This window comes from Gymnodraco acuticeps, unplaced genomic scaffold (genome assembly GCF_902827175.1).
Source record: "Gymnodraco acuticeps unplaced genomic scaffold, fGymAcu1.1, whole genome shotgun sequence".
Taxonomy (NCBI): Eukaryota; Metazoa; Chordata; class Actinopteri; order Perciformes; family Bathydraconidae; genus Gymnodraco; species Gymnodraco acuticeps.
In genome coordinates this window covers 33,486-57,796 of record NW_022992053.1, presented here as the reverse complement: position 1 = coordinate 57,796, position 24,311 = coordinate 33,486, and the positions used below count along the sequence as shown (strand labels likewise).

The 24,311-nt window shown below is 38.3% G+C and overlaps 2 protein-coding genes across 3 annotated transcripts in view; both read left to right on the top strand.

Annotated features, from left to right (window-relative positions):
• LOC117536966 lies at positions 1-4,176 on the top strand. Of its 2 annotated transcripts, XM_034202084.1 has the most exons (3): positions 1-501; positions 1,240-1,326; positions 1,551-4,176. In XM_034202084.1, exons 1-3 carry the CDS (start codon positions 103-105, stop codon positions 3,687-3,689), a joined length of 2,625 nt encoding a protein of 874 aa, XP_034057975.1. In that variant the 5' UTR covers positions 1-102; the 3' UTR covers positions 3,690-4,176. The 2 variants fall into 2 exon arrangements, with proteins under 2 accessions (XP_034057975.1, XP_034057976.1); XM_034202085.1 differs by having other exon boundaries at positions 1-1,326; positions 1,553-4,176.
• Positions 1-23,141, top strand: part of LOC117536959 (integrin beta-2-like) — a 56,195-nt gene extending 33,054 nt beyond the window's left edge. Inside the window, 4 exon segments of the mRNA XM_034202076.1 lie at positions 13,446-13,552; positions 13,554-13,634; positions 21,812-21,824; positions 22,070-23,141. Coding sequence (XP_034057967.1) covers positions 13,446-13,552; positions 13,554-13,634; positions 21,812-21,824; positions 22,070-22,135 — 267 coding nt within the window. The 3' untranslated portion in view covers positions 22,136-23,141.
• The last annotated feature ends 1,170 nt before the right edge of the window (positions 23,142-24,311 follow it).

Here is a 24,311-nt window from a genome sequence, read left to right as displayed (position 1 = left end):
TGGCGCGGGCTGTGGTTCAACTTTGCCTTTAGCAGATGTTTTGTCTGTCACATCAATCTGTCAGCTTCCATCTCCTCCTCAGTTCAGAAGGTTTTGAGGAACATGGCGTATTGGCGGTGTGTGATTTGCTTTGTTTTTTTTGCGTTAACATTGAAGTCTCTGCTGAGCCATATTAACAAGGCACATGGCCGCAGTCCAGATTTCCGTGTTGTATGTGGAATTAATGGATGTACCGAAGAATACAGAGTTTTCAACTCGTTCTACTACCACATCAGACGTAGACATGCTCTGTATTTTGAAAATGGAAGCCCGCCTTCTGGGTTGATGACAACTGCACCCGAACCATCTAGAGTTGGACTTGAAGATTTTGATATGCCCATTTTTTCTGGTTGTGCCACCGCGACACGAGGGATGCAAAGGACCAACAGTCAAGTCAGCACATGTGTCCCTTCACAGCAGGAGCAACAGCTTGAGGAATTCCCGATTCAACCTCCTGATCAGGTAAGATGCAGTGTTGGGTAAGCTACTTTGAAAATGTAGTGAGCTAAGCTACCAGTTACTCCAGCTACCAGTGTAGCTTCACTACACAGAAGCTACCAACCAGTCAAATGTAGCAAGCTAAGTTACACAAACACCGCAAAAGTAGTTCACTACATGTGAAGCTACTTTAATGGTGCCTTCACGTGCTATGGGAAGGATGATCCTTTTCATTTGTGAATTGGTAATTACGAGTGCGTTGTGTTCACGTGCTTTTGTTGTCGTAGTGAAATAACCCTAATTTGTGTATGTCATAAAGGGGGGTCTTATATGGGTTTCTTTATTTTTACTCTGGAAATCTTTTAATCTGGACTTTGCTATATAAATACTAATTATTAGTATTATTACTACACTAGTTGGCTACTTATCTCTACTTTATGCTGTCCAATGAAAACTTAAGCAGTAAAACAATGATTGATTGATGATTTGATCTTCCTCTTGCCTCTCAAAAATAGAGGAGGAGCAACCTCCTCTGCCTCTATGGACCAGCCGCCACTGGTTGAAATAGCAATTTTCACTAGCCAGAACACAGGACCTTCTTCCTGTAATTATTTTCACAGACACTATTTAAAGAAGACATATTGGACAGGGGCTGCTGGTTTAAAAGCCATATCTTACATGATAACATTACTCAAACATACAACACTTGAGTTAACTAGTCTTTCTTCTAATTGTGTAATATTACTATGAATCTGTCTCCAGGAAGAAGCTGATACATCTGGCGGAAATCTTTCCAGACGTGCAGTTGCATTTGCCATCAATGTCCGTGAAAAATGCCACCTGTCCCAGGTATTGCATCTATTAGTTGCTTTGTACAAAAGTGTCTGCCAGTGACATAATGAATGTAAGTGTGCATGTAGTCAAAGGGGTTGAAGAGTGGTGATAATCTTTGTATGTCATTTTCTACCTTGTGTTCACACATGGGGGCACTTTAGTTATGTTAGTTAGCTATGGACACTCGGACTGTAAATGCATACTCTGATGTATTTAATTTTTTTAATTTTCTCTTTCAGAGGAGTATCAACGATATTGTCTCTGGGGTCCAACAGTATCAAGCGGCTCTTCTGGATACCTTGAGAGACAAAATGAAGAGGGTCTTCGAGAGTCATTCAGGGAGTACGGCGCAGCTCCAAGAGGAAGCATTGGCAACATTTGATAATTTTCAGGATCCTTTCACCCTAATGGCCACCACATACATGCAGGATAGCACCATTCAGAATCTTTTTAACCCAGTGAAACCAGAGGAAATACTTGTGTCTCAAATAGTTTGTAGAGTTAAAAAGGGAGACTCAAGAGTTCTTGTAATCAAAAACAAAAGTTTTTACTATATACCCCTAATTAATAGTCTACAACAGTTGTTGTCCAACTCCAGAATCTTTGATATGATCAACACTGCACCACAAAGCTGCAACAAAGATGGGTTTTTGTATGACATTGTTGATGGGAGTCTTTTTAAATCTCACCCTCTGTTTTCAATAAAACCTACTGCTTTGCAGCTGATCTTGTACACTGATGAAATAGAGATATGCAACCCCTTGGGGTCACATGCTTCTGTAAACAAATTACTGATGGTTTATTATACTCTAGGAAACATAGACCCCAAGTTTAGATCGAAGCTTGCAGCAATTAGACTCCTTGCTATAGCAAAAGCTAATGATATTGACCAGTGTGGTGTTGATGTTGTATTAGAACGAATTGATAAAGACTTAAAATTGCTGTACAATGGTGTCAAAATACAAACACAGAATGGTGAAATGGATTTATTTGGTGCTTTAATTTCACTATGTGGTGACACACTTGCGCAACATGAGCTCGCTGGCTTTAAGGAAGGAGTTGGTTTTGCATATAGCAAGTGCAGGCACTGTGAATGTACCTTTGAGGACATGCAAATCAATTTTGATGAACAATGTTTCACTAAAAGGACAGTGGAAAAGCACATTAGACAGTGCATTGAAATAGAAAGGGCCAGCACAGAGTTCTTGAAATCTGCCCTTAAAACCACCTACGGAATAAACAGAAAAAGCAAGCTGGTTGAATTTCCAGCCATTGACCTCATTCAGCAAACTCCACAGGACATAATGCACATCATTCTTGAGGGTATTGCACCCATGGAAATTAAGTGTGTGTTAAAATACCTTATTCTGTCAGGACAAATGGAGTTGGACATTTTCAATTCAGCCATGCAGAGTTTTCCTTTTTCATCTATTGATGTACGAGACAAGCCCTGTCCTGTCAGTGTCAATACCTTGTCATCTAATGATAACAAACTTAAACAGTCTTCTGGGCAAATGCTGATATTGTTAAAGATCATGCCTTTTCTGTTGAACAATATGAAGGGAAATATTTACGTTAAGTTTATTTTGGAATTAATTGAGATAGTTCAAATAGTTTTTGCGCCTGTCATATCTCTGCAAACTGTATTAAGACTTAAACAAATGATTGAGCAGCATCTAAAACAGTTTAAGCAACTTTTTCCTGACAAAAATGTAACGCCTAAGCAACATTACATGTTGCATCTCCCTACCCAAATTCTTTCTCTGGGTCCTTTGACAAGGCATATGTGCATGAGATTTGAGTCAAAGCACTGTTTTTTTAAACAGTGGTCATCTAAATTGAACTTCAAAAATGTATGTAAATCGTTGGTGAACCATAACCAGCTTCTCGAATGCTGTCAAAATGAAATGGGCATTGAGCATCCAATATTTTTACATGAGAAAGAATTGGGCCCCGTCTCAGAAGTGACAAATAAAGAGTACATCACAGCAAAGATTAGAGATTTCTTGGGGATTGATGGCATACAACATGCAATCTCAGTCAAGTGGCTTATTCTTAATGGTAACAAGTACATCAGCGGAAAGTCTCTGATAATAACTAATGCAAATGATACAGTACCTATCTTTGGACTTATAAAAAACATTTATGTCATAGATTCTTCATTGTATTGCTTTGAACATCAGCTTTATGAAACTGTCTGTTTTAACAAAGATTTATTAGCATATGAAGTCACTATACCCAATCTTGCCCAAGCAACAGAGTTGATAGATGCAGAAAAGCTTGTTGACTATACATCCTATTATTCGATGAGTTTTGAAAACAGTGTGTATATTTTGATCAAATATAACCTTAGGGATGTCATTGCACTTAAAACCTAAATATGATGATCATTGAATGAGCATTGGAAGGTTATACCTGTGTATGCAACATGATAATTTGAGTGAAATCTAGTTTATTGAGATAACACAGGAAAATGTGTAGGAAGTGTTTGTTTTTTTTAAATGTCTTTTTTACTATTTTATTATTGTTATCTGTCATAGAGTACGGTTACCCTTTTTTTGTCTAATTTTGTCTAATTCTGCCAAATACGGATTTATTTGTGTTGTTGTATTGACTGTTTATTTACAAACATGTGTTGGGAGAAAAAACATTATAAAGTAATGCACTGCTGTAACGTTATTTTTCCTGCAAAATAGTATAGTCAGGGAATTTTGCTTTTGGAAAGTATGATTATTATTATTTCTACTTTTGTTCTCCTTGAAATGAAAGTTCATTGAATGAGCATTGTAAGGATGTGTATATGAAGAGCTGATACAGTTGATAGGGGTTACAGTTAGATTATCTCAATGTGATTGACAATGCAATATAGGGTTGAAATGTGATAGAACCATGATACAATGTCATAAATAAAAGTTTCAGTCTGACAGTGTGGTACTATTTTTTTTTCTCAGACACATTTTTGTAGCAATGTTATTTGCTAGGCAGAATAATTTACTATGAAATAATTACTAAATTGAGCTATTGTGATACATTGAATTTCGATATATTGCCCCATTCCAAGTTGATATTTTTGATTTGTTATTGCTTTGGGAATTAATGTTGTGATTTAACATCTGACATAAATATGAATCTGACTTAAATGGATCCCATGTGATTCTTAAAATAAGTTGTAACATGTCTTGAAACAAGTTCTGACAGCTAAAAAAAAAAACAAATTGATATGAGGCAGTGACCCAAACGTGTCTCTGACAGTAATTTATCTTAATTTGTTTGTAAAATACCTTATTTCAAGATTTGCTGACCAAATAAGAATTCAGAAGTCTAATGTTCTTAAAAGAAGCTTCATCATCTTACACAAGCAGCTCTTGCATAGTACATTATTCTCAAAACAAGTCCAGTAAGAATTTATGGCTTGATATAAGATGGCAACTCTTGGCAAGATCAGTAATTTTTGCAGTGAAAGCATTGCACACAATTTAAACCAATCAATGTTGTGTAATTAACAAGGATAATCTGGTGTTTTTTAGTCGATGAGTAGTGCAGATATCACTGTAAAATTAATCGACAGTAAGAGGAATACTTACTTCCGGGTGTACAATTCTCCGTTATCCAATGGGAATGGACGCTCACATTGCCTTTAAGGGCAGCCGACACAAACGAATGCCGTGCTTCCATGAGCGTCAAATCCCGCCGCAGATGGGAATACATTGCAATCAGTTGAAAGCTATTTGCGTCCCTTTATGACGCTGAAGGAGCCTAGGAGCGTCACAACTGGACGCCACGGACACTGACCAAACGTCGCTCCTGGACGCTTAGGGAGTGAGAGTGTGTTGGCCAATCAGGACGAGACAACATGAATGCGTGTCGGCCTCACATTACAAGGCAGCTATGCTACGCTGCTGACTGTCACTCTTCTTACTTCAGCGTCTTCGTCATGACCAACACACTCTCACTCCATAATCGTCCAGGAGCGACGTTTGGTCAGGGTCCCGTGGCGTGCAGTTGTGACGCTCCTAGGCTCCTTCAGCTTCATAAAGGGACGCAAATAGCTTTCAACTGATTGCAATTGTTATTTCAGATTATGTGTGCAGTGGATGTACATGATCTTTAGTTTCCTAGTTATTACGAAGATTACTAAAGGAAATTGCGTCCATAGAACGTTTTTATTGTTACCAAGGTGGTTGCTAGGGACGCTGCTATCGATATTATTTCTGTTATGTTGTGTAACTGTTTAATGGTGTTATCTTTATTGCTACCCCCTTCCCCGTCAATGTATAGTGTTGGTCCACAGCGCAAACGTATTAGTTTAACAAAATCCGCATCTAAAGATACGTTATTTTCCCCTGTGCAATTCCAGTCTCACATCTCAGAGCACATCGTCATTAACAAATACCGGAAACAGACCGAAAAAATTTAAAAGAAATTTAAAAAAATACTTTTTTCCGAGTGTGCTTGCTTTTCTCTTTGAAAGTCATCACATAACGGCATTGTAATACACGGTTCGGCTGCATTAAATATTACATATCTGCCGTAGTTCTGTATTTATAAAGCCCTGCTGAGAAGACTTCTAGACAAACATGATGAACTGAAAACGTGAGGTGGATCATATATATATCAGCAATTAAACAACATCTTACATTTATTTTCACACAATACGTCTCCTTGCAGTATCAACACTAATTCGGCTGACTTTTATATTTGATCCAATTGGTAGATAGGCTGTATTTACACCATAAAGGTGCACAGCTGATATAAAGGGACACCTAGTGGTTAAAGCATGTTATTGAATTTCATTATTTTTATTATTAGATATTAATAGGATCCCTATAAAGTATATTCATTACTCGTTATTCTCTACTAATAGTTAATTAAAGACTGTATATAATGACTATTTTTCACATCCCTTTCAAGATTTCAAGATTTTCTAAGGTTTATTGACATATCATATAGGCCTACACAACTATGGTGTAGTTATGCATTGAATGAAGAACTTGGGTCGCAGGTTCCTCAATAGTGCATTACAAGACATCTATCAATATGTGTGTATACCTCCAGCAATGTTAACTATGTTGAAGCACTTATTTTAACTGATATTATACATATGTATTATACTCTTATAAGATGTATGTAGATATTTAATCTCCGGCCTTGTCAGGTATTGAACAATCAATAAATAAAGAACACAGAATTATTAAATATAAAACACAGAATTTGTGTGATTATACTAAATGATGTAAATAAACACCACTGCATATTTACAACTGTTACACATGCTGATGTAACGCAAATGTTTCCAACTTGGGATCACTAAAGTATATATTATCTTAAGCTGATCGATGGCTACTGCCATATTTGCAAAATGTGCCTCTGAACCTTGACAAGTGCATGTTTCAGGCTTATCAATTAATGTAATGTAATATAATGTTATCAATTAACAACAGGGGTCACAAACATAAGACCAGCTGTTAAATAAAGCTCTTCTGACCTTAGCTGGCATGTGGGTATATATATTAATGCTGCCCATTATGGGCACAAGCAATTTTCACCCATTTATTAATTATATGTTTTAAATGTGAGTGTTTCCTAAACCTCCAGGGATGTACACAGTTTAATACTGGCAACTTCTTATTATGGGAAATACAAAAACGTATTTTATAACTACAATTCCCAGAGACGTGCCATAGATAGAGAACATGTTGCGAAACAGAATAGCCAGCATGTGTAGTTCTGGGGACGCGGTGGACCCGTTCAAATCCGGTTTTGGACAGTCTGCCGTGGTTCCATCCCATTTCAAGTGCTGTTCGACACTCTGCGTAACCCTCGGAGCACACTCTCCAATCACAGAGCTTGAGGACTATCACAGGGTTCAACCCTGTCTCCTAAAAATTACGTTCCCACAGAACTAAACTGCATTCTCAATTAAGTTTAGCTAGAAACGTATTTTCTCCCACGTTACGTTCGTTATGAACGTATCTTAAATACGTTTATTTTCTACATATCTTTGCCATTTATTGTCTTGCTTATAATAATGATAAGTCATTTATAAATATCATTTTAGAGCACACATTTGAAATCAGTAGGCGAGGCTGTAATTTCGCCAGCTGTTACTCTCATGAGCGAGGCAGAACATAATAGTTTTAACATGCCAAAAAGCTGCTGTGTCGTTTGTTGCACCTCAAACATTAAAACAAATCCAGAGTTACGTGTTTCTGTACTTCCTCTAAGAAGAAAGGACAGTAAAAGAAGAGCTCTGTGGCTTCAGGCTTGATCGCCGTTCAAATGACAGCGTTGGTTTCCCCAAAAGTGGGCGGGGCTGTAAAGTGACGTGCGTTTTACTCTCATCTATTATTCAAAACCATTCTATTTATTCTAACGTAAATTACATGCCAGTGTTTTATCTTTTTATTTTAAATCGTATAATGTCGGACTTTTTTTCCCGTCTGTGAGGAAAATAAATGGGGCTTAGAGCCTCAAAATACTGAAATCTGTATTTTTTTAAATCTTTTTTTCCTTCTAATTTGTTATTCTTTTCTAAATAACACACTGTTATTTACTCAACAATAACACACAATTATCCTTGTTTTTATTTATTCGTTTAATTCTATAATCTTGGGCTTTTTAGCCGTAAATAAAGTCACCGGAAACAGACGTAGGCCTATAAAAGGAACATTTCGAGGATACACACCAAAAACCCACTGAACAGATTACCCAAGATCCTCAGCTTGAAGCTCGTTGATTGGATATTTTAGCTGCAATGCATGTTGGGATATGATGTTAATGCGATATGATATCCGGAAAAAAAAATTCAAAATAAAATAATACTTTATTCCGAGTGTTCTTGCTTTTCTCTTTGGAAGTCATCACATAACGGCATTGTAATACATGGTTCGGCTGCATTAAATATTACACATCTGCTGTAGTTCTCTATTTATAGAGCCCTGCTGAGAAGACTTCTGGACAAACTTGAAGAACTGCCGCCAAAACTGAATATGCGACGTGGATCATAAATATATCAACAATTAAACAACATCTTGCATTTCTTTTCACAAAATACGTCTCCTTGCAGTATCAATACTAATTCGGCTGACTTTTATATTTGATCCAATTGGTAGATAGGTTATATTTACACCATAACGGTGCACAGCTGATAGAAAAGGATTTATAGTTTTTAAAGATATTACTGATTTTCTTTGAATATAAGAATGTAAATACTGAGTTGAGAGAATAGTCAGGGGATTTGGGTGATGGGAGACACATCTATGGAATCACAATTGCAATAGCTTACCTTTAAATTACGGATATGCCTTTCTGTCTGTGATGTTTTACAAATCAGATATTAATGTGTAGAAGTAAAACATGAGAAATAGTATAGCAATATCCTGTAAAATTATGTAAAAACATGAATAAAACTACACATCTTCAGATGTTATACATACATAAGTGTCCTACACTAATAATACAAAGTTATTATTAGTATGCTGTGTGTACCTTGTGTGCACCGCCTAGTGGTTAAAGAACGTTATTGAATTATTTTTGTTGAATAATGTTATTTTTGTTGAATAATGTTATTTCATGAAAACATATTAAGAGTACATACTTTCAGGGGAAAGTAGAAGGTCAATGATAGAAGTATAGAATATAAAAAAATCAAGAAGATACTGTAAGTGATCTCTACAATAAAACAGTTTAGTGCAGGATGTACAAAGATATTAATAGGAGGAGGTGCAAAACAGACAAACTAATTAACCTTTATTAACACATTAAAGAATACTTTAGTTTAAGGTCTTCTTTCAAATAAGAAAAAAGCATTGGGGGTATCTACAGATAAATATTAAGACTGACAAAGTACTTAACGTCTAATATTGCTTTCCTGCAATGTTAACTATGTTGAAGCACTTCTTTTAACTGATATTATACACATTAATTATACTCTTATGTATGTAGATAGAATAAGAAATGTGCAGAATATGACAGTTTAATGGTGGAGGTATACACAGATATTGATAGATGTCTTGTAATGCACTGTTGAGGAACCTGTGACCCAAGTTTTTCATTCATTGCATAACTACACTAGTTGTGTATATGATATGTCAATAAACCTTAGAAAATCTTGAAATCTTGAAAGGGATGTGCAAAATAGCCATAATATACAGTCTTTAATTAACTATGAGTAGAGAATAACGAGTAATGAATATACTTTATAGAGATCTGCAGATAAATGTTTAGTCTTCTCAAGCACCAACTATCAAATATCTCTCCTGATTGTTGGCACTTGACAATCACCTTTCCCTGAATTTTACTCAGGTGTAACTAAAGTCTGATTTAAGGGTTGTTTACATTTCACATCATTAATCAGAATCTGCAAAGTAACTAAAATAAATGTAGTGGAGTAAAAATACCAGGTTAACCTCTGAATTGTAGTAGAGTAGAATTACAAAGTAACAATGAGCTGTAATGTGGGTATATATTAATGCTACCCATTATGGATACAAGCGATTTTCCCCCATGTAGTAATTAGTAATTATTAAATGGGTGAAAATTGGTGTACAAATTTAAAACATGTAATTACTAATTACATGTTTTAAATTTGTACACACCAATTTATTTCCTATCGCCTAAACCTCCAGGGCTGTACACAGTTTAATACTGTCAACTTCTAATTTTTGGAAAAACGAAAACGTCTTTTTAAAACTACAATTCCCAGTAGAGACGTGCCATAGAGAACATGTTGCGAAACACAATAGCCAGCATGTGTAGTTCTGGGGGGCGTTCGAGTCCAGTTTTGAATAGTCTGCCGTGGTTTCGTTCCATTTCAAAGAGCTTGACGCTCGGCGTAACCTTGGCGCACTACCACTCCAACATCCAATCCCAGAGCTTGAAGATTAATCACAGGATTTGTCAACGGGACTGTAGTCCCAAACGATAGCTGGGGATTATGGGTAGGGTAGTGTCTTCGGCCATCCTAAACTGAATTTTTTTTCGGATATCATATTGCATTAACAACACCACATCTGGCGTCACAGAGATCTTCTGTTACTGTCCTTTCTTCTTGGAGGAAGTACAGAAACACTTAACTCTGGATTTGTTTGAATGACACAGCAGCTTTTTGGCATGTTAAAAACTATTATTTTCTGCCTCGCTCATGAGAGTAACAGCTGGCGAAATTACAGCCTCGCCTACTGATTTCAAATGTGTGCTCTAAAATGATATTTATAAATGACTATTATAATTATTATAAGCAAGACAATAAATGGCAAAGATATGTAGAAAATAAACGTATTTAAGATACGTTCATAAGAAATGTAACGTGGGAGAAAATATGTTTCTAGAAGATATGTAGAAAATAAACGTATTTGAGATACGTTCATAACGAACGTAACGTGGGAGAAAATATGCTTCTAGAAGATATGTAGAAAATAAACGTATTTAAGATACGTTCATAACGAACGTAACGTGGGAGAAAATACGTTTCTAGCTAAACGTAATTGAGAATGCAGTTTAGTTCTGTGGGAACGTAATTTTTAGGAGACAGGGTTGCGGGGTTTGTCAAGCGAAGCGGAGAGAATACTTACTTCCCGGTGTAATATTCTCTAAAGCAAATGAGCTGCTCCGACCCTCGGTCCTGACGGACTCCAACTTGTGTTTATCAATCAAACAAATAAATAAACACAAGGATAATTATGTGTTATTGTTGAGTAAATGGAGAATTTCACAGGGGAAAATAACGTAGGCTATCTATGCCACAACGGATTTTGTTAAACTAATACGTTTGCGCTGTGGACCAACACTATACATTGACGGGGAAGGGGGTAGCAATAAAGATAACACCATTAAACAGTTACACAACATAACAGAAATAATATCAATAGCAGCGTCCCTAGCAGCAAGTAGTTAATAATAATAAAATACATTAAGAAAAAGGCATTTTAAACAGTCATTAAAAAGCAACACAATCTACCTGCATTGTATTACTCTAAACGTGTAATAGCGTGCTTTAACCAGTAGGTGGTTTGGGTTAAAAAGCTGTCAAGTTTACAGTGTTAACAAAATCAAATATACTGCTGTTTCTGGTTTAGTTTACGACGGATATATTTAGTTATTGTTTTGATATTTGTAACACAAAAGCGATGGAAAAAACCCACAGCAACACAGAAAAGATGGTCTTAACATGACCCAGCGGTCTAGTAGTTAATAAAAAACAATCATATCAAAACAAAATATTACTACTAACTTTATTGTGAAATTCAAACTGAACGGTAAAAGAATAGTTTCCGGTCTATTCTGAGCCCGATCTCTGTAGATAAATAAAGAACTACGACAGATGTGTAATATATTTAATGCAGCCGAACCATTTATTACAATGCATTCATGTGATGACTTTCAAAGAGTAAAGCAAGCACTGCTGAATAAAGTATGATTTTATCTTTTACGAAACGTTTTTTTTTTTCATATGGAATGCAGTTGGAGGTCAACCAATCACAGAGCTTGAGAACTAATCACGGGGTTTGTCAAACAGAGCACATGGTGTAGTCCTAAACGATAGCTGGGGATTCTGGGTAGTGTAGTGTCTTCTGCCATCCAAAAACTCCGAAAAAATATTTGTTTCTCCGAATCGAAGGGGAAAAATACAAAAGCATTGCACACAATTTAAACCAATCAATGTTGTGTAATTAACAAGGATAATCTGGTGTTTTTTAGTCGATGAGTAGTGCAGACATCACTGTAAAATCAATCGACAGTAAGGGGAATACTTACTTCCGGGTCTACAATTCTCCGTTATCCAATGGGAATGGACGCTCACATTGCCTTTTAAGGGCAGTCGACACAAACGAATGCCGTGCTTCCATGAGCGTCAAATCCCGCCGCAGATGGGAATACATTGCAATCAGTTGAAAGCTATTTGCGTCCCTTTATGAAGCTGAAGGAGCCTAGGAGCGTCACAACTGCATGCCACGGGACCCTGACCAAACGTCGCTCCTGGACGATTATGGAGTGAGAGTGTATATATGACATATTGAATGAAGAATTTACAAAATGCATGAATCTTACACCACTTCCCCTCTCTATTATGTGGTGCTATAACACACGCCTAACAACCATTATGTTGCCCTACATCATGTGAGGAACATACAATGTAATTTAATGTAAAGTGGATGATGTCTATCATATAGGGCTGACTTATTGTTGCTAGTAGGTGTCACTATAATTATTAAACCATATTGACCTGTAAAAGTCCTCAGGCCAGGATTATTATTCAAGAAATTTGGAACAGTTTGAAAAATATAACTACTTCTCTGTTTCATGGCAATGTCTCAAAATGGAAGCGATGCCACTGCAAGGGTGTTGCATGCAACTGAAACCTTTTAATAACACTTAAAAAAGGTAATCGCCTCAAAATGGCCAAATTACACACAAAAAAGTATTATTTTAAGACAATATGTGATACATGTGCACACACTGTATCATATATCTAGGTTTTAACATAAAGTGAAGGCTGCTTTATTAAAGTTTTGTAGGGAGCGCTAATGAGTCAAGTTTTGTGTGCATTCATCCCCAAGCACACAAAATTACTTACTGTTTCATGGCAAACACAGCGACACCACGAGAACAGCAATCAACTGTTCAACCTGCTGAAAAAAAACAACACAGAACTCACCAGAGCAGTGCACCTAAAGCGACCCCCCCATATAACGCGGGCAGTGCAGTCTCCAAGGGGGAAGTGAGCATAGCGGGTTGAGAAACTTGTTGCAGCACATTTCACCTGAAATATCTTCACCGCCAGTCCTGAATTTCCTGGAGTAAAGAAATACGTCCGTGCTGCTTTAACTTTCAAATATATCTGTTTTTTTTTTTAAATTTGTGGTAAAAAAGCACTTTTCATCTGAAGCCAACACCCAAGAAGACTGTGGTAAAGAGGCATGTACAAAGGCACTTAAGACATAAAACAGATTACTATACAAATTAAAGAAGCTGGAAGGGAGAGTTCCATTGAAATTAATATAAGTACAAGGGGGGATAAAGAATGTGGCTTTCACAAGTTTACCATTAAAACCAGTGTGTGTTTTTTATATATTTAAAGTGTCACAATACATATTTTACACCTCTGACTCTTTAACCCTGCCTTCCCTCTCCAGATTTATTTTAATGTCACAGTGACAGCAGACCTATGTATTGAAGACAAGTCTTTCACCATAAGACCACTGGGAATTAAAGACACATGGACAGTGACCCTATCTACAAACTGAGTGTAAATGTGAATACCCACAGGACAGCAGTCACCCACACTGCAAAGGCAAGGGAAGAGTTAGCTGTGCTATTTGCAGGTAAGCTTTACAACTCCTAAACATTGACTGTAAATTGGCATGTATTTAAATAAATGCAGTGAAGCAGTGTGAGTAAGTATGTACAAGTTGTTTAGGGTTATTGCAATGGAAAAAGCAGACTGGAAAATATAGTCAAAAATAAATGACAGACTATGAAGCTGTGAGTTATCTGCTAATCATAGGGGAGGCGTTGTGGAGGGTTATTCCAGATGGAACATTTCCTGTATCTGTCCTGTGTGGAGAATAATCTCTGCTGTGTGTCCAGCAGCTGATGGAGAGGGTGGTCAGGATATTCAGTCATGGAGAGCAGTTTGTGCAGAGTCCTTCCCTCCACCACAACTCCAAACACATATTGACATGATTACATGTAGAGGGTACTTTATGTTCATTTATGTACATTATGTATGTTCAATATGATAAGTATGGTGGCCGATATGGGCAAATACTGTACGTTAAAACAGCCCAACATCAGGAGAAACGCGCTGCAGTTTCAAAACCGATGTAAATTTAAAAAAAAATGTGCTATAATACATGCAAATGAAGAAACATCTTCAGCAATTTGACAACACATGCAGCATTTAGAAAACATTCAGCAACTTGAGGAAACATGCGCAGCGTTTACTAAACGCTGCAGAAACCAAACGCTGCAAATACAAAACGCTGCAAGAAGCTCAAAACACAACGGGGACACTAAAGAGTGACGCACACAGCTGGAAGACCAGGGGACACTAAAGAGTGACGCACACAGCTGGGAGACCAGGGGACACTAAAGAGTGACGCACACAGCTGGGAGACCAGGGGACACTAAAAAGTGATGCACACAGCTGGGACCAGACAAGCCCCCAGGAAGTGCGCCGGAGTCTGATGAGAATATTCGTGCTGGTCAAACGGCGGTACTACACTTCCTTTTGGTTGCTGGGCCCGGAAACACTTTTTCCCATTGACTTACATGGGGAAAGAGTGGTCTGTAACTCGTTGGATAATTTTTTTTAAACTAAATTAACTACCCAGTATGAACACTTGTATAGCCCTTATTAAAAACATTCGTTCCTCAAGCTGTAAAAATGTGCTAATAACGTTATTCTGAGAGTTATTTCCCTCTGCATTATGAACGTGCATCTAACCCACGGGACCGCGCTGCCCTGCACGTTCAAGTTACGTGTTCAGCACTACATGCGTTTATCTTTACCCATGGATGCACAATAACAACAGACCATATCGCCCTACTGCCAGCCCACGGAGCTGTAATAATGGATATATTGCACATGTTTGCTGTAATTCATCATTTGTAAAATATTATACCACATGGGCTGTATGATGTAAATCTTGTACCGTAAATGTTGTATTAAATAAAGTTAATATTACCGACGTAGATTAACGTTCCTGTAGCTTCTTATTGCACTTGCAATTGTTTTAGTTACTTGTGGGCTACTTAACATGAATAATCACAGTTACTATCCTTTTACTCCATCACATTTCAAAAAGAAATAGGCTATTGTTATTTTAACTCCACCACAGTAATCCATCATCAGCTTTACTTTTTAGATAACGTTTTAACTCACAATTGATCATAACAGGCTTCAACATATACATTTGTATATATTACCAAGTGGTTTCATGTACAACCCACACAAGTATCATGCTAAATGAAGCTCTGTTGCTTGGATATCACTAGATCCTGATGTCAGCGTAATATAAAAGTACATAACGATTGATGCTAGCTGCTAACTGCCGCCTCGTTAATATAAATCCAGTACCATGCTGTCATGACTCATGAACGCACGGTGCTGTTACGTGTACGCAAATTAACGTGCTTATTGTGAACGAGCCTTTTGGGCGGCATGGTTAAAGTTGCGCATGCTCTATGAGTGCACATACGGGTACTTCTCAGGCATGCCGGGTAATCTGTGACGTTTCGCTCTCTCAAAAGTTGGGCCATTTTGTCATCATGCGCCATTGAGCAACTCTCATAGGAATGAATGAGGCCCCGCCTCCCACGCTGTATCCAGTTCTTATTATACATCCATGGGACCAGAGCGCTTGGTGACGTTCAGGATTATAAACAGGGCTGCACATAACTGGTGCGCAGGTGCGCATGCGCACCTCCGCCAAAAAATGAGCACCTGGTCATTTGAAAAAAGGCGCATTTGCGTACCAAAATTGAGAGAGAGAGGGAGAGAGAGAAGGGAGAAGAGAAAAGAGAGGAGAGAGGAGAGAGAAAGATATTTGCGAGTTGCATATGAACTCAGGGTCGGCCCGTAGCACTGGCGTTATAGATGTTCGCCTAGGGATCGCCTAGATCGCCCAGATCTGGGGAGGCGCTGCGCTGGCAGTTCTGGGAGGAAAAAAAAACATTTTTGACCGTTGGGGCTCATCCTAATTTTCGGCCTTGATGTAACAATATTCATAATTAAGTAAATGTAACACCCTTTTCACCCCGGTTACACGTTTCATTTGCCCTGTACGATGGGCGCTGTAAGTGATGAAAATGGGGGATGTTGGCTTATCTGGCACCCGCAGCTCACAGCCAAAGTGCGAGTGAGCGAGGGAGAGAGAGAAGGGCGCACCGCCCGGTGTTGTTATTAGAATCTGGTGCTAGCTGCTCTAACGGATATAAGAAGAAGATGTGTCTACAATAATGTGGAGGGAGAGTCCTCTCCAGTCAGACTGAGAGGCTGATACTACAGCTCAGTGAGGTAAAGGACTCTGAGTGTTTAGATAGTTCACTTTAGTCTAAGTTCAAACAGTTTGGTCACAATTTATGTAAACACATATTTCCAAGGCACTCCTCCAAATAATTATTGGGATAAATAGGTTTGAAATAATTCCAATGCATACAGTAACCAAAAATATCCTTTAAAACTGGAGACATACAAAAAAAAAATGCATTTAAATAAGATATGAATGAACAACACAAATAAAATAAGTTACATTCATTTGTTATTGGCTATGGTAGGTTATTGGTTATGTTCACATACTTATTTGATTACATCCACTTGTCTAAGATGACAACAGAGACTTTCGACCCAAAACCAGCTGTTGACTTGCAAGCAGCTAATCACAGACTCAACCAGAGAGAAAGTAGTAGGCCTACATCATCAGCTACCATGTCTGACAGAGAGGAAGACAGAGAGGAGAACAGTCAGGAGGGTAGTGATGACAGCTTGTAGGATTACTGGTCGTGCTAATGTTGTCTTGTGTTCACCTCTGCATGTGTGTTCTGTGTTCACCTCTGCATGTGTGTTCAGTGCTGTGTGTCTGGCAAATAAAGTCAAGACCCCCTCAAAAGTTACGGTTTATTTCATTTTAAGGATGAGCACCAAGCAACATCTCCAGGTGCTCCTTTGAGAACCAGGGCAAAAAAGTTATGTGCACCCCTGCGCATGTCATCATTTCAGCACTGGTTGTCTTGGTGGTGCCCAGCAAACAATGTGGGCTTCGTAAATAATTGGACAGCCTTCTGGGGAAAACCTGGTCTGATTAAGAGAGATGGCATTCATCCTACTTTGGAAGGTGCAAATCTCATTTCAGCAAACATTTCAGGGCTTTGTGGACTTAATCCATGACAAACTGGAGTTGAGACCAGGAGGAGGAGTCGCAGTCTTACACGCTTCTATGCGCTCTCTCCTAGGCAGTCATCCATAGGAATCCCGAACCCAATAAAATACCCAATATTAGCGGTGTGTGTGTCTGCCCAAGGACAATTTAAGGTAAAACCTAATAGAGGTGTCATACATAATAACCTAATAAAAGTAAATGTAACAACTACTACAGTGCAACAAAACAGGAATATTAAATGTGGTCTCTTAAACATAAGATCTCTAGCATCTAAAGCAATATTGGTAAATGATTTAATATCAGATTATAATATTGATATATGCTGTCTCACTGAAACTTGGTTGAGACATGAAGAATATGTCAGCATAAATGAGGCCACTCCACCCAGCCATATCAATACTCATATTGCCCGAGGCACGGGCCGAGGAGGTGGAGTTGCAGCAATCTTTGACTCAAGTTCACTTATCAATACTAAACCAAAATTAAATTATACCTCCTTTGAAAGTCTCATTTTTAGTCTTGCGCATCCGACCTGGAAAACTTTGCAGCCAATCTTATTTGTTACAGTGTACCGTGCACCAGGTCCTTATTCAGAATTCTTATCTGAATTCTCTGAGTTTTTATCAACTTTGGTTCTTAAAACAGATAAAGTAATTATCGTAGGTGACTTTAATATTCATGTTGACGATGATAAAAATAGCCTTACTGTTGCATTTAACTCTATATTAGATTCTGTTGGTTTCTGTCAGAGTGTAAATAAACCAACCCACTGTTATAATCACACTCTCGACCTTGTTCTGACTTATGGTATTGAAATTGAGCAACTATTAGTCGAACCACATAATCCTGCTTTATCTGACCATTTCTTAGTAACTTTTGAAGTACTGTTACGAGACTACAAAGCATTAGTCAAAAGCTCCTGCAGCAGAAACCTATCTGTTAGTGCTATAGCCAAATTTAAGGAAGAGATTCCACCAATACTTAACTCGATAGCATGTCTGCATGTAGGGGAGGAAACCTATACAAAATGTACACCACCTCAAATTGATCATGTTGTTGATAGTGCTACAGATGCGCTGCGAATAAAATTAGACTCTGTTGCTCCTTTGAAAAAGAAGAAAATAAAACAACATAGATTAGCTCCATGGCATAATGCCGAAACCCGCACAATAAAGCAAAAGTCGAGACAACTTGAAAGGATATGGCGTTCCACTAAACTTGAAGAATCTCGTTTAATTTGGCATATTACTCTCAATGAATATAAGAAAGCACTGCGTAAAGCGAGAGCAGCCTACTACTCTTCATTAATAGATGAGAATAAGAATAATGCAAGATTTCTTTTCAGCACTGTAGCTAGGCTGACAGAAAGCCACAGCTCTATTGAGCCTTCTATTCCCATAGCACTATTATATTACACTAGATAGTAAACTAGAATGCTTTTCAGCCATAAACCTTGAACAATTAAATTAAATGATTCTCTCTTCTAAACCATCAACGTGTATCTTAGACCCAATTCCAACTAAGCTGTTGAAGGAAGTTTTTCCATTAATTAGCACTTCTTTATTAAATATTATGAATATGGTTTTAGCCAACTATAGACCTATTTATAATCTTCCGTTCCTCTCAAAAAATATTGAGAAAGCGGTCGCAAAACAGCTGTATGATTACTTAAAAAACAATGATTTATTTGAAGATTTTCAGTCGGGCTTTAGAACACATCATAGCACAGAGACAGCTCTGGTTAAAGTCACAAATGACATTCTAATAGCCTCAGACAAGGGACTTGTCTCTATTCTTGTTTTGCTCGATCTCAGTGCTGCATTTGATACTATCGACCATGATATCTTATTGCAAAGACTAGAGCACTTAGTTGGCATACAGGGAACTGCTTTAGGCTGGTTTAGGTCCTATCTATCTGAACGCTCTCAGTTTGTACGTGTCAATGATGAATCTTCCACGCAAACCAAAGTTAGCCATGGAGTGCCACAGGGCTCAGTGCTCGGACCTATTTTGTTCACATTATATATGCTTCCGTTCGGCAATATTATGCGGATGATACTCAACTATATTTATCAATCAAGCCTGATGAAATTAATCATCTAAATACAATTCAAGACTGCCTCAAGGACTTAAAAACATGGATGACCTTAAACTTTTTGATGTTAAACACGACCAAAACTGAAGTTATTGTACTTGGCCCGAAGAATCTACGAAATAAAATATCTAAAGATATACTAACTATGGATGGCATTCATTTGGCCTCCAGTGAGACTGTAAGGAATCTTGGTGTTATATTTGATCAGGATTTATCCTTTAACGCCCACATAAAATCAATTTCAAGGACCGCCTACTTCCATCTACGTAACATTGCAAAAATCAGGCATATCTTGCCTCAAAACGATGCAGAGAAACTAGTCCATGCATTTGTTACTTCAAGGCTGGATTATTGTAACTCCTTATTATCAGGGTGTACCAAGAAGTCAGTCAAGTCGCTTCAGCTGATTCAAAATGCTGCAGCTCGTGTACTAACCAGAGTTAGGAAAAGGGACCACATTACTCCTGTTCTGGCTGCCTTACACTGGCTCCCTATAGAACACAGGATATAATTTTAAATTCTTCTTCTCGCCTACAAAGCCCTTAATGGGCAGGCGCCATCTTACCTTAAAGAACTCATTATACCCTACTGTCCTACTAGGGCATTGCGTTCCAAGAATGCAGGGTTGTTGGTTGTTCCTAGAGTCTCTAAAAGTACAATGGGAGCCAGAGCCTTTTCTTATCAAGCTCCACATTTGTGGAATCAGCTTCCAGTTTGTGTTCGGGCGGCAGACACCCTATCTGTTTTTAAGAGTGCGCTTAAGACCTTCCTTTTTGATAAAGCTTATAGTTGGAGCTGATTAGATTCAGCCCCTAGTTTTGCTGATATAGGCTTAGTTTGTCGGGGGACATCTTACTTCTTCCTTCTCTCTGTCTATACCTGTGTACTCTCATGTTCCGATTAACCCAGCTTCCCCAAATGTCTTTCTTTTTGGTGTCTATATACGCCGGGATCCGGAGTCATGGATGATCCTCCGGTCCTGTGTCCTGGATCGCGAGCCCTAGATCTTGAGTCGTGGCTGTGGTCCTGGATCATAAGTCCTGGATGGATATCCTCGTGGATTCATCTTCCTATTATACACACATGCATTTCCAAACATTTGGAATACCTATGTTGCAAATGTATTATCTTTTCAATTTACACACGGCATCTATTGCACGTCTGTTCGTCCTGGGAGAGGGATCCCTCCTCTGTTGCTCTCCCTGAGGTTTCTCCCATTTTTCCCTTTAAACTGTGGGTCCTTGTACGATGTGAGGGTCTAAGGACAGAGGGTGTCGTATTGTCATACTGATATTCTGTACAAACTGTGAAGTCCACTGATGCCCCGGCCACACGAGGACGAAAACGGCTAAACGCATAGGATTAACACAAACGCAATCGCAAAAAAGCTTCCGTCCACACGCAATATTCACCGGATAGTGTCTGTCTACACGAGACAGCTCCGTTTAGCTCCAACCGCTGGAGAAGCTGCAGTACATATGCAGGAGCCTGTACGTGGCGCTGTAACTTCCTCCACAAAAGCAGCGAAGAAGCATGGTTGTCATGGATGCCCTTCTGTTTATTCTCCGCGGTGGGGGCCGAGGGAACCGGGCAGAGTTTTTCGCCAGTCAACGTGTATTAAAGTTTAAATCTTCCGACAAAATTATAAAAGTGCCGGTCAAAGGTCTTCTTTGTTATTTATTGAGCTTTAAAACAAATGAATAACGACTCTATATAATATAATAATAAAATACACGGAGCCTCTCTTTTTCCTCCCTCTCTTCGGACAGCGCCAGTGTCTGTTTCATGCAGCAGCTTATCCAGTAATGAGTGACCCGGCCGACAGTAAAATTAAACATATTTATAACTAGTTTAGGTAGTTTGAGAGGTGTCTCCGTCCTGTCAGATTAGACTTCACTCGCGTTTATGTCCATATCGAGAGAAAGATAAATAATCTGAATTCAGTGTGCAGTTTACTTTGACGCGGGGGTGAGCAGCAGAGGTGGGGAGAGGCGGGGCTATTGCCTCATCATTATCAGAAAATGATCGTATAGGGCGTACAGACGGAGCTGTTGGACCCCCCAGAGCGTTGCGTATGCCGTTCTATCCACCTTGGGACCCGTTATCATTTCCGCAGTCGTTTAGTGCTGTATTCGGTCGTCCTCGTGTGGCCGAACGGTCTATATGACACTAAACAGTAACGCAAACGACCGTTTTCGTCCTCGTGTGGCCGGGGCATGAGACAAATGTAACATTTGTGATATTGGGCTATATAAATAAACATTGATTGATTGATTGATACATCTATTGACCCACAGCTGTTGCAGAAAAAAAGGTAAGGCATGGATATTGATGAGTTTACATAAATATTTATTTTACCACTCTTATGAAATATCAATATAAGAGCTGACTCAAAACTTGTTAATGCCATGCAATGAAACTCAACAGCAGACTGAAAACATTAGAAAGCACACTAATTATTATTTACCAGAAGTTGTTTGAGAATTTGTATTCCTTCTGTGTGGTGGTGTGCGCTGTTTAAAAGCATCAATGGGACTGTGTGGAATTTGTATTTGCTTGTTTCATATGATTTTAAAACTTAAACTTTAGTGTTAAAGAAAATATCCCTTTATTTCAGATGTTATTATATTAAAAATGATTGTATCATTTGTGTGAAATTATCTTCATTAGCGTATGAATTATTGAGAAGTGTTTAAGAGACACACAGAATACCTGAAAACATAATGACTTAAAAAACAACATAGACGAAAGAAACTAAGCATTTTGATTTGTGTGTTGCCAGGCTGACAACCCTCTGTTCCAGACGGCCACCACCACGGTGAGCAACCCCACCTTCACCGGAGAGTGAGACACACGGAGGTGCAGCGCTCACACAACACACAGCCATGTGTGTTTAGGGCAAGGTCATTTGCAAATGCCCTTTGCAAATATTTATCAACTTGTGTTAATGTTGACACGCTGTCGTTCTTAAAGAGGCCCTATTCTGCTTTTTGGGTGTGTTCTATTGGATTTTAAATAAATAGAATCCCTGTATTCCCTCCAGAGGGAGTTTCTCTCCCACACTGGAGGGAACACAGGGATTGCTTTTATTCAATGTCTCTTTGACTGTAGTTTGATTATATTCGTTTGCATATTTTTACCAAAAATGATGCACATTTGTTTTTTTTACTTAAAATATTTAAAGGTGTATGCGGTGCATAATCATATACAGGAGGAGAGTAGGCAGAATCTATTGAGGAGCAGACACTCATTTTACAGTTTAAAGCAGTTTCTGTTCATGTGCCATTATGCTTGTAATGATGTCTAAAATGATTCCTTTGAGATGTATGTCTGTGTAAGGAAAACTAAACTGCAGGTTAAATAGAAAACAAAATGTTCAACTTTCAAAATTCACCATTTTGAATCATGACTTCCTGAGATAAGTATCTGCTCTCCAAACCCTAAATGCTGTGTCTGTGGTGAAGAGCTGACATTTATTTTGACACAAGTAGGAAGATCACGTTCATATTTGGGCAGGCTGAAGTAAAGAAGACTGCATGGTGCCCACTTTCATGGCAGAGCTCCTGAAAACATGTATGGCTGGATCCATCTCAATATTAATAAATGCATAGAAGTATAGACAAATGTGTTTTATGATCTATAAATGTCTCTTCACAAAAGAGTTTGAACGCACCCAAAATGTGTAAATGTACAATGCAGCAGAAAGTATTTCACACTTTTAAGAAAACTCAAGACCCACCTTTTTAATTTAGCTTTTAACTGAATTATATCGTATTCCGTATCTCTTTTTATTATGTATATGTGTTATTTTTTTAGCCCAAAGCTATGTGTTACTCTGATTATTACCTGGGAAGGGGGAGATAGTATTGTTTTTATGTGTAAATTGTCTGTTTTGTTTGTGGAGCACTTTGCTTCATACACCTTTGTGTATTAAAACTGCTATATAAATAAAGTTTGATTTGATTACAATGAGATGAGGGTCATAATTATATTTCTGATGCACATACAGTACACAATAAGTACTTTTCAAGTGTTTAGACTGTTTGAAGTTGATTTAGCTGAAGCAAAGATTATAGCCGATTCACAGATAGCATTTATTTATTTGTTATAACCAGTGTTGGGACTAACGCGTTACAAAGTAACGCGTTACTGTAACTTATAGCGTTACTAGTTACCTATTCCCATTAAGTAACACAGGCGAATACGGTGATGTCCTCTCACAGTAGGCTACCATGGAAAAGTGAAAGTCATAGATATGTATATAAACCCTAGGTGACTCACCCGCGCTGCTGGCCAATGGAGACCGACGTTGCCACATGGCGGACATCTTGCCACATGGCGGCCATCTTGCCACAGGCAGCTCGCTCATTCATAACATTATGGTTGCGTTCCAATAGTCCATTTAGTACGGTGGCCCTGAAGTGCAAGACACTACAGCATTTCAGAAAACACCACAGCATTTCACAAAACACCACAGCATTTCAGAAAACGCCACAGCATTTCACAAAACACCACAGCATTTCACAAAACACTACAGCATTTCACAAAACACAACAGCATTTCACAAAACACCACAGCATTTCACAAAACACTACAGCATTTCACAAAACACTACAGCATTTCACAAAACGCCACAGCATTTCACAAAACACAACAGCATTTCACAAAACACTACAGCATTTCATAAAACGCCACAGCATTTCACAAAACACCACAGCATTTCACAAAACACCACAGCATTTCATAAAACGCCACAGCATTTCACAAAACACCACAGCATTTCACAAAACACCACAGCATTTCACAAAACACTACAGCATTTCACAAAACACAACAGCATTTCACAAAACACTACAGCATTTCACAAAACACTACAGCATTTCACAAAACACTACAGCATTTCACAAAACACTACAGCATTTCACAAAACACTACAGCATTTCACAAAACGCCACAGCATTTCACAAAACACTACAGCATTTCACAAAACACAACAGCATTTCAGAAAACACCACAGCATTTCA

What these genes read in the sequence shown, in the direction of transcription:
- LOC117536966 (XM_034202084.1), top strand. Translation starts at nt 103, where the DNA reads ATGGCGTATTGGCGGTGTGTGATTTGCTTTGTTTTTTTTGCGTTAACA. An exon ending in CGATTCAACCTCCTGATCAG is followed by an intron (nt 502 to 1,239) that starts GTAAGATGCAGT and finishes ATCTGTCTCCAG; the next exon opens with GAAGAAGCTGATACATCTGG. An exon ending in AAAAATGCCACCTGTCCCAG is followed by an intron (nt 1,327 to 1,550) that starts GTATTGCATCTA and finishes TTTCTCTTTCAG; the next exon opens with AGGAGTATCAACGATATTGT.